General features: G+C 45.2%; 1 protein-coding gene across 1 annotated transcript in view; it reads right to left on the reverse strand.

The window, feature by feature from the left end:
• The window catches only part of pvrl2l (PVR cell adhesion molecule related 2 like), a gene marked incomplete at its 3' end in the record, with an annotated part of 240,613 nt that extends 228,781 nt beyond the window's left edge, over positions 1–11,832 (reverse strand). Inside the window, exon 1 of the mRNA XM_079259111.1 lies at positions 11,702–11,832. Coding sequence (XP_079115237.1) covers positions 11,702–11,789 — 88 coding nt within the window. The 5' untranslated portion in view covers positions 11,790–11,832. The remainder of the gene's footprint in view (positions 1–11,701) is intronic.
• Positions 11,833–13,555: the final 1,723 nt, after the last annotated feature.

The raw sequence follows: 13,555 nt of genomic DNA on the forward strand, positions 1-13,555 counted from the left end.
TTTGATTGCGAAACCAAACGAAGTGATTTTATTAAAGCTATGAAGCATTTAAATGGTTAGTCTGTGATATATATGAATACATGATTACAGGTTGCATACAGGTTCAGTAAAACATTAACATCTGTTCAGGAGTTTCTGGCACATATCCACCCACATGCAAAAGAAAACAAGTCTAATTAGATGAATTCAGCAGCGAAGTTTGACCCTAATGAAGCTCAGGAGCCAAAACACTGCAGCAGTCTGCTGGAGGACTGACCTCTTCAGACGCTACCAGTTCCTGCAGCTTTATCATGACAAAACATGTGTGCAAACATACCTGCCACATGCTTATATCTCTCCAGGTATGAAAACACACACACAGACACACACACACACACACATACACACATTAGTGCGAAAGTGGATCCTGTTTCCCAGTGAAACGTTGCCTTCTCCTTTCTGTTGTAAAATTACTCATCATGACTCAGCGGAGGTTTATTCCCAGAACCTGAATCGCCGAACACACAGTGACACAACAAACCTAGATTTTTGTTTTGGCATCAGAGTTCCACATATGCAGTGAACCTCGCCGTGCCGACAAAGACACATGGGGGCTGCGAGGATGACAGATGTTCAGCAGCAGCTATTTACAAGCAGCCGCCTCGCTAATCTGTTTTGCACTTCATCTGGTCTAATTGAAGAGGACTTGGACGGGATCCGCTTATACAAAAATAAGAAGAAGCAGTCAAAAATACGCATGGCTGACTGACAGGTAAGCCCTCCCCCCTCATCAAAAGAAGAAGGGAGGAGAAATAATAAAGCGAGTTGTGAGACGAGGACCCACAGGGCCCGCCGAGAAGCACCAGGCAATATCTCAAGTCATTTGACAATGATATACTATTAAAGAGGAAAATGGGAAAATCCTGCCTGTGAATGAGCTGCGTAATTCTATCATGCAAATGAAAAGGTTCATCGGTGGTCCGAAAGCCCGCATGTCTGGTTCCATCTGGAAAACCAAATAATGTGAGAAGAACATTCATGTTTTTTGTGCAGGAGAAGAAAAAGTCGCCTCTCTCTGGAAGCTTTCTTCTTCTTTTCTGCTTTTTGGATTTAACGGCATGGTGGTGGAAAGATTCAGCAGCTGTCAATGAATCTCTCAATCATCACTGAAATTAGTGAGTGATGCGGAAGCAGTTAATCAGGTTTAGCAGCAGCACCCAGGATGAGGCCGGGAGGGGGGGCAACCTGTTTGTTTTCTGCAGGATGCGAGCAGAATTATTGGATATTTATGGCTACATTAGGGCAGAATGAAGTGAACATCTAAGACGACGATACAGTGGATTTAAATGGAGAACATGCAGCGATATTCTTCCCGTGGACGCGTCATAAATTTGCAGCCAGCGTAACCTTATGATGCTCGCCTGCAGCAGGGATGGAGGGGGAGGCACAGAGGCCTGAAAGACAAACATTTCTCCAGCTTGGACTTTCATCTGAAGTGACAAAAGGTTTCACTTTGCTCGCCTTTCCAGCCTCGGCGTGCACGCTGGCAATAAAAGGCACGATGTGAAGTAGGTCAAATAAACGCCGAAGCAAAACTCACTTTCAAGGCAGTTTAAACAAATATCAGCGCCCACTCAACAGCCTGCTAAATGTGGCCAAACCTTGATTTGCACTGCGCTAATATTTGTCAAACATATTTGACAACGTGCACGGCGGCGTCAAGCCCACAACAAATCACAGCCGCCTTCAGGAATAAACCTGCTGCAGATTATTTCCATAGCTTTACTGGAGCGCCGGGACAATCGTGCATGCCGAGAGGTGGAATAAAGAGCAAGGGCAACCAATCCTGCATGCCGAGAGGTGGAATAAAGAGCAAGGGCAACCAATCCTGCATGCCGAGAGGTGGAATAAAGAGCAAGGGCAACCAATCCTGCATGCCGAGAGGTGGAATAAAGAGCAAGGGCAACCAATCCTGCATGCCGAGAGGTGGAATAAAGAGCAAGGGCAACCAATCCTGCATGCCGAGAGGTGGAATAAAGAGCAAGGGCAACCAATCCTGCATGCCGAGAGGTGGAATAAAGAGCAAGGGCAACCAATCCTGCATGCCGAGAGGTGGAATAAAGAGCAAGGGCAACTAATCGTGCATGAAGACATGCACACTCTCATTTACATGCATGAACCATGACACCTGGATATGGCATTATGTGTGATATGGCATTATTAACTTGGATTTATGGCTTTGTTTGGACTTTTTCAGCCTTATTTAGACAGTTTGGTGAGTGACATGCAGACTCTGCACAGTATAAAAGGAAAAGGCAGGAATGGAAGGCGTAGTTGATGTGTTGGAGTAGAAACGAGGAGTCTTTCACCATGAATGGAGTCCTCTCTGGTTCCCCAGTAAAATGAACCTCCTCATGCCAGAACATTCACATCTTTCCAGACATAAAACCTCCAGTTGCTGATGATCACATACATTTGCAGAAGAAGCCTCTCTTTCAGCAGAGAGATGGCTGGAATGGGAATCAGGGCACATGGCCAGGTAATAAACACATTCATCCAGGTAGAGATTCAGAACATGTCTGATGCTGGTCTTCCGCTTCAGGTTCTGGTATTTGTAATGACGTCTCGCTGGTGCAGAGAACATGTCAGGGTCTCCTAATGAAGGCCGACAGGAACCCATGTCCCGTTGTTATTTTAAAACACCGACTGGTTCCTGTCGGTCACTTGACAGCTGCAGAAGATATGCAAGCCTGTGCCAGGAAAGAATTCCAGAAACATGCTGCCTGACAAACTTAACTGTCACATTCGTGTCTATTTTTTTTTTTTTATTTTTATTCAACATGCAGCTGCTTTGTCTGCCAAGAAAGCCATTCATTTGCAGCCAGGATTGAAACAACCGAGGCCTGTGTATTGAAAAATGACAAAAAAAATGATTTAATTACATCTGGCAAGCGTTTGAAAATGAATGGGGGTAAAATGTGCTGCTAAATGGGCTGGAACTTTAAATGACACCGATATTCTCTTCTAACGTGCATGTGACTCATGTGAAAAAGCTCCGCTGAGAACAGCAGTCACATGTAAACAGGATAAGCAAAAGAGATGTTGTATTATGCAAATGAGAAGGTTTGCTGTCAAACTGGCTGCAGACGATCACTGCTATCCACACACACACACACACACACACACACACACACACACACACACACACACAGAGGAGATGCAGTCAATTTGAGCATCAATATCTAAGCAACCAGAGGTGAGACAACATCCAAACTGTCAGCCACACACAAATCCTTGTCTTTAGCCCTGTTCTACTTTAACATTTCATCAATACAGACCGAGCCCCTCTCTCTCTCTCTCTCTCTCTCTCTCTCTCTCTCTCTCTCTGTCGGCTATCTGCTGACCTCCACATCTTGCTGGTAACAGCCTCCAGGCTGCAGAGAACTGGACACTTATTTATGGAGAGGGGAGCAGGGATAAATCAATCCCGTCTCCATCCTTTTCCAATTCCATTTGCATTACGTCAGCGGAGGTGTCGCGTTTCTTTATTTCCTCCAAAAACAAATGAGATTTTTGTCTTTCCCCACTTTGTTTCTCTGAATGATCAGCACCAACTGGGCCTGATGAATTACAGTTCCCCTCTGAGATTAATGAAGCATTTTTCATTTCATTGCATTTAAACACTTTTAAAGCGGCTACAAAGCTGTAAAGACGTCATTTTGATCGTTCGTTTGGATGGAAGTTTAAAGAGTATTGATGTTATGAGAAGATATTTTCTCATTTTATTCTAGGACGTCATAAATGCAGCAGTCATCCACAATAATTAAAAATGAGGAAATGAAGCTCTGAGGAGATTTGATGGTGAAAGTCGTTCTGTACCTATTAAGTGACGCTGCATGGCGCTACAAATCTGCCACTAAAGGCTGAAGAATGGGCTCTAGAAATAGAGCGGTCACAATTTAAAAACAATTGACAATGGTTTGGCCTTTCTAGCCGGGACAGGAAATTGACTTTTTATCTAACAGGCTGTGGGCTCAGTACGTTCACAGCCGTGAAAAAAGGTTTCACTTTCAATCTAATCACCTCGATTACGAGAGGATATGAGCAGTTTTCAAACCGGCAGCGAAGAAAGGCATCGGTGGAGCGACGGAGGACGTGGCCGGAGCGTGGACAACGCCTGGCGGAATCTAAATATTTGTGATTAAAAAGTCCTTATTGAGGTGTCAGTTAGAGTTTATGAGCAAAACAATAAAGGAATTATTTATTTCTGTGAGATTTCACTTGATTTTTCTTTATTTTGACTACAAAATGTAAAATATTTGTAGTTTTTAAAGACGTTGTAAAGTCGGTCACTGTAAACAGTAATGTGGACTAGGAAGCAACACTCGCTTAAATAGGTCTATTATAATATTTATATTCTCATAAAATTAGAAATATTGCTAAAAGTTTGTGCAATATGAAGTCATAGATTAAGATTTTTCAGCTGTGTGTTTTTATGTCCTGCTCCGTTAGCGTTGGCTGTATTTTATTTTACCTCCAGTTGTTTGTTGCTTCGTTCTGACCTCTAGGTCACCTCCATGAGGTGCTTGGTGTTTGATTTGGATTTTATTTCTGGCATTATGGTCTTGTTAGTAAAGTTTCAGGTCTTTAGTTTTCCAGCTGGCTGCGGCTCTCGCGGAAGCTTCACATCTTCTCGTCTGTTTAGTCTCCATGTTTTCTTTCTTTTATCTGCTCTGTGCTTTTCTGCTCCATTCTGGTTGAAGTTTCTTGTCTTTGGTTCTGCTTTTTACTCCTATTTCATGTTTAGATGATGTTTTACTTCCTGGGTTTTGAGGCCTTTCAATGTATCCCTGCTCCAGCTCACCTGACCCACATTACATAGATCCAACAGTCTGAAGTCCTGCATGGTGACTCATACATTAAGACAAGTGCGCTGGAGCAGGGATACATTGAAAACCTGGGTGGGACTGACTATAGCTTTCCGTAGAGCAACGGTGTCCCCCAGATTTCAGGTGCTTTCCTGCTCCAACACACCTGATTCACATCAAATGCAACAACTTGTTGTAAAGTTCTGCACAATGTTCATTTAAGTCATTGGAGTTGAAGCAGGGAAACATCTAAAAGCAGGAAAGATCTTTGGAGCTGGGAGTCTGACCCCCTTTTCTTTCTGCCTCCCGTCTGCGACGACGTCTCTCCACAACCACAAGAGCTGTTTGTGGGATCCTGACCTCAGAACGAAGCTGACACAGCGGAGATTTTATTGGAATCTAGATTTATGAATTTACTGCGTCGGTAAATTCACCTGCAGCAGCGTAGACAACAGAAATGGTTGTCTCCACGTTCTCTCCAGAAAACAGCAGTAAGTCATGTCTTATTCGTAACGTTGCTATGCTGAGTAGGTTTTGGAGCCTACATGTTAGGATTGGTGTGTTCCGTGTGTGCAAAATGCATCCCATGCTTCCCCATTTACCAACATGGTCCAGCCTGTTCTCTTTCAGACGCTTACTGCCACTGTCGTTCCTCATTTGTAATCCCTGAGTGTAAATATCGGTTTGGTGCCAGGTCCCCGTTGTCATCTTGTTCCCAGCGCTAGTTTGGAGTCTGTCAAGTTTACTTAGTGTTTTTCCACTGAAAGATTTTGGGTTATTGAAAAATAAAGATTTTATTTCCCACATCTCCCGACTCCCAGCCACAAGCTTCAACGTCTCACTTGGAAGAAATGATAAACTTAAAGAAAAACGTTGAAAATCCCCCATTTTACTGCATCATATTGTTAAAGTTCTTGGTTTAGGTGATTCTGTTCTTACTGCAACATAAAATCCCAACGCTGTGATGCTTTGGTGGCAGGTGAAGGAGGATCTGCTGCATCTTATTAATGAACACTGTTAGCATTTTAAGTGGCTAACATTCATTAGCGCTTGTGCGGCATCCTTTATTGTCTTTTCATCTGCAGTTTGCATCATTGTACAGTAATGAGTTTTAAAACTGCCAATTTCAGGAACTGTGACACGCTTTACGCTAAGCTGTCCCATGTTCCCTCCTTTATCTGGTGGAAAAGTCCTGCTGGAGGCGCCGTAATGATGCAAGCGAAGCGAACACACGTTCCTGCGCTTGTTTCTCGCCCACGTGGATGCAACGGGAAATGTCACAAAGTCACGTCGCGGCACGATCCAGCGCTGCACTCCCACACAGACGGGAAAAGCAATTTCCATTTTGTCACCGTAGAGCTTCATCAGGAGAGGAAACAGGAGAGGAGGAGGAGGAGGAAGGCTAGACTCCCGGTGGTCTGTGGAGCTGGTGACTTAAACAGTTTTACACTTTTCAGTTTGAGCTCCCTCCCTTTCCAAACAATGAGGCCTGGAAGAACTGAGAGCGGCAGCATGGATGCAGAGGAAAGGGAGGGGTGGGAGTCGGGGGAGGAAAGGCTGGCACCCTTTTTAATTCCACCAAAAGCTGTTCCAACAAAAGGGCCCCCACTCGGGAGCCGGCATGGAGCAGCAGCCAGCTCGGCTGGCTCGAAACAGGGTCGTGAGCTAAAGAATGAGTGTGAAATAGAGGGCGAGAGAATGAGACTGGGGGGGGTAAGAAGAGATGAATACAAGAATGAGAAAATTTTAAAAAAAAGAGAAAGGAGTCGGGTATGAAAGCCTGCCTGGAATTTCTTTTTACTCTGCGTGGTGGTAAAAGTCAAACTCCGGAGGGGGGGGGGCCACATCGATTGTGTTTGTGTATGCATGCTTATGTGTGCATTAGGAGGTCTGCAAAGGCGCTCATGATGCAGAGAGAGAGAGGACTGAACGGTGAGAAGCGAAGAAAGTTTCCTCTGGCCACCGCTGTGATTCATGGCCCCGCTCCTGTTGCTCGCCCTCTAATCCCTCCTCACCGACACCTGTTTGCTGAAGAGTCACAAAGGAATGCCAAGGTGTTCGCCACGATATGCTTAATTCCCAGCAATGTGTGCTTAGTAACCCATTTCCTCAAGCAGAAAAATTGAAAAACAGGGGAGAAAATGCTGACCAAGCGCCGACTCATGGAGTGATGAATGAAATCCTGGACTTCCAGCGAGCTGCACTTGATGAAGCGTCTCATCTTTTCACTAAAAAGCAGCTACCGCCTCCTGACAAACCAAACCAGACCTACAAACAACACACATGGATGCACAACAAAGGGATGTGAAATCTACACCGCCACAAAAAGCTGTATCCATGGCAACCGGCTCAAGATCTCTTAGAGTGACCTGCTCCTCCGGCCGGAGGAGCTCCAGCAGGACGAAGAGCATCAGAAGCATCGCTACGTTGTTATGCAACATTCTGCCATGAAAAGTCCGATTGTTTGTGGGAATTCATTTACATCATAAACCTGCGATCAATAACAACAGCCGAAGACGGAATTCAGAAGGTAGAGAACAGCGACACTGCGATGAAACTGTGCGAGCTTGTCAGCGACTCTGAAGAGAGAAAACGGATTTTCCTCAACGCGCAGAAAAACATCTCCGCACATGACAGCTCAGACAAAGATAAAACAAACTGACCTTAATTCTTTGGGCCCCCAGCATCACTGTGGAGTTTGTGTTAATGTGACTCATTCATACACTCTCAATTAGCATCAATGGTGCGATCTCCAGGGGATGATTGTTGCTGCGGGCCTCACCATGAACAGCCATTGACATTTGAGTCTCACATTGCACGTCAGAGCCCCAATCTACTTATTTCTGCTCCCAGTACAACCCCAGCTTGGTTATATAAAGTGGTGGGTCCCTGTTTGGTCTTAATTAGTGTTAATCAAAAGAATTTTTATTACATTTTCAGAGATTTATCGTCTATAGGTCAAGTGTTTTAAAGCTTTCCCGCCAAACAAAGCGTTGTGTATCTGCCGGTTTCCATGGCGGGAAACGATTTTTAGTGGTTATTATAAACTGGACTAATGTGGACCATACAATGGATTTGCTGTAATTGGATTATAATGAATTGGATTGTATTATAATTGAACTGGATGTGTCTTTAAAGAGCCTTGAGATGGATTTGTCACGAACCGGCGCAACACGAGTAAAACTGGATTTAATGGAATTGTTCGCATCATGAAGGGTTTCCAAATGGACATGCAGCTGCTCCATGATGCTGCTGGATGAAGCCCTGCTTTTAGAGACATGTCCTCCTCATGGCACCTTCATTTCGCCATTCTCTTCCATTTTTTTTTCCACAGATATAGGACAACCGACCCCTCATTATGGGTCTCTGCAGTAGGTCGTCGACCACGACACTGGAAGGGATCTTAGTCTTTGTCCTTCCAGCCACAAAAGCTCCGAGTCGGTTTCATATTTACCTCCGGATGCAGCTCCAACAGCTTCCAAATATGATTTATCAAAAGTGTTCACTAAAGGGAGAACATTATTGGCATGTTTAAACAAGCTGCTTTAGAAATGATGACAAATATTCTGCCTCTGGGTTTCGTCCAGTAATTAATCAACTAAAACATCATTTACAGTCACGGCACACGCTTGGCCGGACCGGGCAGCTCAAATGTGCCTTTCTTAAACCTTCACTTGTTTATTAATTTTAATTACAGCAGTAAAAACTGCCTGCTTCTCCATCCATCCAGCTCCCCTTCCTCTGGCATGCATCCAGACACAGGTTGTGATGGTAGCAGGCCAAGAAACACGGTCCAGATTTCCTTCCTCCCCCCTCGTTGCTACATTTTCAGCTCCTCCCAGGGAATCCTAATCCACTCCCAAACCCCAGAACAAATAAATTATGTCTGCAGCGGATATTTTTCTGGGTGTTTACATTTAAAATGCATCAGCTGTTGCGTTACTATAAAACATCTTCCTCTCTCGGAGGCTGAACGTGCCTTTGGGTTTGTTTCAGATTTCATGCTCCAACCTAATAAAGTTGGCTATTGATTACTTCTTCTTCTTTGAAATAAGCCATCTTCTGCCTTGGTTTCCATTCCTTTATCCTTTATCTATTCTCTGTACCTGCTTCTTTCTGCTCGGGGCTGCAGAAGGCTTCAGCCTATCGGAGTGAGAGCAAGAGGACACTGGACAGGCCATCGCTCCATCACAGGGCTAATGGAGAATCCTACAACCAGGCACACACGTTTAAACCCACATTCAGCTTCGGTCATCGGGCTGTGGGGGAAACATAAGAGGAGGATCCCAACAGAAAAGGCTCCAGCCGAGATTCCTGAATGGGAGAGACGCATCAGTAGATCGGAACCAGAGCCGGCTAAATATGCAAACAACATGGTGCGATGCAAAGCAGACTGTGAGTCATTAATAAGGGCTCTCGATAATCAGGCCGCGCTGCTCTGTGAGCGATAATCATCGGCCGCCTGCTCTCCAAGTGATAAGCTAATCAGCCCTTCGTCTCCACCGAGCCGTCAAGGGGACTCATCATCATTGACATTTCAGCACAGGATCGAGCCTGTAGAGACGGGTCTCAGAGGAGAGGGGGGCACCTGAAGTGACTTAATTATCATTGCTGCAGAATGATATCTTCTCAACTCTATTTAGGTTTTTTTTTCCCACTCAAGGTTGACATGGTTCTGTTAACGTTACGGTTTCTGTGCGGCCGATGACACCTGTTGCAGAGCACCGGTTGGTTTTCCACATAACTGCATAACCAGACAAACACGCAGGTGGTCACAGACTGGGCTTAAAAGCCGGAGGAAGAGCAGAAAGTGGAAGATCCATGTTTGCATCCAGGCAGTTCTGAAGTCACCACAATGTGACTGTGGTGCTTTTTCCTCCAACAAGACAGTTGTGTTGTTGCACATTCAAATTAATTCATAACCTGTGGGGATCCTGTCACGACAATCTGACAGCTCTCTAACAATGCAGACCGGATGCAGCATCGTCTCGGCTGAGGGGGCTGTCACCCCCACACACCGACCTCCGCTTCATGCCTTCAAGCGCCGAGGTCTCCAGCTCCACGGCGCTCATTGTCACACTGGCCTTTTCCAGCTCTGGCGCTCCCAACGCCGCTCCAAAGACGCAGCAGGAGACAGGAAGTCAACATGGAGCTAATTCCCATCAAGGCTAAAGCTTCCTCCTGCCTTCTACACCCACTGAAAACAGCGAAAATTACAGTTCAAAGTGTCAGCGACGGCACCAGCTGAATGCAGAGCGGAGGCCTTGGAATAACTTGCCCTCCCATTTGCTTTGATCTGGGAGGCATGTCTCTGAGGATGAGATGACATCTCTCCCAGCTCCATTATGACCCATCTTCCTTTTCCTTGGTGACAATTTGGGGACAGCTCTGACAGATGATACTAGTTACACCCAGGTGAAAACAATAGGCTGACAGATTCATGCTGACAGGTCAGGTTAGAAGACTTCCCATCACCACCAGCCAGACTGCTCCAAATGCTCCAACTCGTCTCGGCGGGGGGGGGGGGGGGGGGGGGGGGGGGGGGCAGAAAGGGAAAAATGGATTTAATTGAGGCATATTAGTTGATGTAACATGCTATTTGAGACTGATTATCTCCATATCGAACAGTCTAATCTCAGAGGGAGATACTCTGGTTATTCATGCAGTGAACTAATAACTGTAAGTCAACATGTTTATAACTATTTATTATCAGTGTAAGAAGATATGAAGCCTTTCTGAATGGATGTCACATTGCTGTGATTGGAATAAACTCATTTTACATTCTGCAGAGATCAAAATGAACACAAACACTGGTACTCTGATGCCTTTTCAACTGTGCTGAATTGGGTTTGCTTCACATAGCGGTAGGTTTACAGTGAAGCTTAGCAGCAAGCAGGCTGCTCATATCAGTCAGCGCTGGATTAAATCAGACAACTCTCCTCCTGCCCTTTGGTAGATTTTTTTTTTTTTTTAACTTTTTTAATCATTTCAGTGTAAAATTTTGCAGCATTTTGTGTTTTTCTGCCTGTAGATTCACTCCAACACAGAATAAACGTTTTAAAATATGTTAATTGACTGAAAGGAGCATTTTGACCATTTTTTTTTTTTTTGGGCATCAATTGCTCTTTTAAAATCAGATGTCAAGCTCTTGTAACTGCAGCAATGTCATATCTGATGGCATTTTTCCTCTTCAGACGAATCTTTGCATTGAGGACGCGTTGTTTGGTTCCACAATCTATTTTTTTTCCTGTCATTCATCCTGCAGTTATTAAAAATAGTTTTCATTGAGGGCTCTTGACAAGCTTGTATGCGGTGTTGGAAAGCAGGGGCCAAGCCACTCATTCCCTCCACAGAGAGGTGACTCTCTCCGCGTCACGCTGGAGAATGGCGACTAATTGCTGGCATTACTCTAATGGTTAGTAATCAGACCTGCGCGCGTGAATCAGACCTGCGCGCGTGATTGCGCCCTATTTTCACTGCACACTTTCCAGCAGGTAAACACAGATTACAGGTCAGTCGTGTAGGAAGGGTTTGTAAAGGCTCGGGCAGGATTAGGTTTCCTGAACAGTCACCTGCCGACCGAAGCTGCGTGGAATCTGGACAAAAAAAAATCTGCACGCGCGCACGGAGAGCCACACCTCTCCTTATCATGGCCAGAGTTGTTGTTTGACAACTGACACACCAGTCTGGTTGGGAGTCCGGACAATAAACTTTTACAACAGGTCTAAGTCAGACAAACAGCAGCAGACAGAGGACGGAGACGTGACACGGCGCGGCGCCGCGCGCAGCCCGTGCTCCGGGCACGCGGAGCTTCCCGGTGCCGCTCCACGCGGCTCGGCTTCATTTCACCTTACCTTGGGCTGAAAGGATGATTGCAGCTGCCACCAGCCATGCGTTTGTCACCGGAGACATCCGGCGGCGCGCGACGTTAGCTGTCGCCATTCCTGTCAGCAGCAGACAAGGTGGACGCTAAAATCCACAACAGCGTGATGATGTTCCGCAGCTGGACTCCACCTTATTCCCTTCCCGACCCCTCAGGAAACTTTAGGAGCTCAGCTGAGATGTTTGGGGCTGAAATGAGGGAAGTTGCAGCGTCTGGTGTCTTCTCTGCGTGTCCTCCTCCTGAATCCGGACCGCGCGCACTTTCCCGTCTCCGTCCTCTGATGACAGGAAGAGTCCGACCCCTCCCTGCTGTGTCCCGGCCGCAGAACGCAGGTAGCCCGCGGCAGTGTGTGTCCGAGGCTTCGGTGTGACCGCAGAGAGCGGAAACTAAAGTGAGGAGGGAGTGTGTGAGAGTCGGCGGAGCTCCGTGTGGGTGATGCGTGGAGCTGAGTGGGGAATATCAGAGTGATGTCAGCAGAGCGTCACCAAGAGGACTTCAGCCGTAGTACCCAACCCGAGCATTCCCTGACTGCGACAGCTTCTGGTTTTTTAGGCTGATGAAAACAGTTTCACGCGCTCTGGGCGTGTTCTGTCCACACCTGAGTCTGCCAGGGAGCGATCACACGAGACAAATCCGCGCAATATATTGTGCACAACTCCCCAGATATTACACAATGAGTTAGGAGGGATGTGGCAAAAGTTTTTAAGCTGTTCATATTTTTATGTCATGTTTTCTCTGCAGGCTACCTAAGACTAACCGACTTCAGGATTCAGGGCGCTTATCCAAGGACGTCTCTAAGGTGCGAAAGTCAGGGGGGCTTAGCCCTCAAGAGATGACATAAAAAGTTGCCCCTTTCAGTCAGTAGTAAAATTATGATGACAAGACGTTAAAACATTTATTGTAGCATTACTGCAGACACATTGCCATGTCCAAATGGTGGTTTTGATGAGTTCATCTCAATACAAATACATACATGCTAACAGTTTGAATAAAACAGCAACAAACCATAACTAAATTCACCTTGTATCAGCCTCTTTGCAGCTCTGTTCATCTATACATTTTGTATATTACTAAATGATCCTGTCTTTGGTCATTCATACTCACTTTAACAGCCCATATAGATTCACCAATTACCATGCAACGTCTACTTATAGAAGACTCCAGCGAAGTTTCAACCAGGAATCTTCTTGCTGTGAGGAAACTAACTACAGAACAGCCTGTTGCAGCACTAATTAATATAATTATCACGTCTCTGCTGTGCAGACTGATTTATCCAGGATATGATTTGCTCTGTAGTTTTACTTTTATGTAGAATAAAGTCGAATAGCCCAAGAGAGAATTGGATGTTTATAGTGAAATCCAACAAGATGGAAACACTTTAAAGGATCAAACTCTTTGTTTACTCCTTAAAAGCTCCAAATTTATTTGAGCTGTCTTTCCCTTCGTGACTGCCACAAAAAAGGGTTGAAATGCGTTGTTCTGTGCACCAAAACTATCTCATGAGCAGCTGTTCAGTCATCTGTCTGGACCCGATGGCTTTGTTTTTCTGAATCAAAGCTACTTGTGGAAAGAGTCACTTCTTCTGTCCCTGAATCTGTTGTTCTCTTTTTGATTGTTTATATTTATTGCACCTCTTCTGGACCTCCATGCCCTCTCAAACAGACAGAGTGATGATTATTTAAACTTTTCTATCTTCATTTATGATAATAACTCAAAATACTGAGCTTTTTTTTTTTCTTTTCAGAGGTAACTCAACAACAAAAACAGAGCTCAGCATCATGCTAAGATTTGAACTAAACAAGGCTAGCAAGTGCTTTCTTTAATA

This window comes from Telmatherina bonti (assembly GCF_933228915.1).
Source record: "Telmatherina bonti genome assembly, chromosome: 19".
NCBI lineage: Eukaryota > Metazoa > Chordata > Actinopteri > Atheriniformes > Telmatherinidae > Telmatherina > Telmatherina bonti.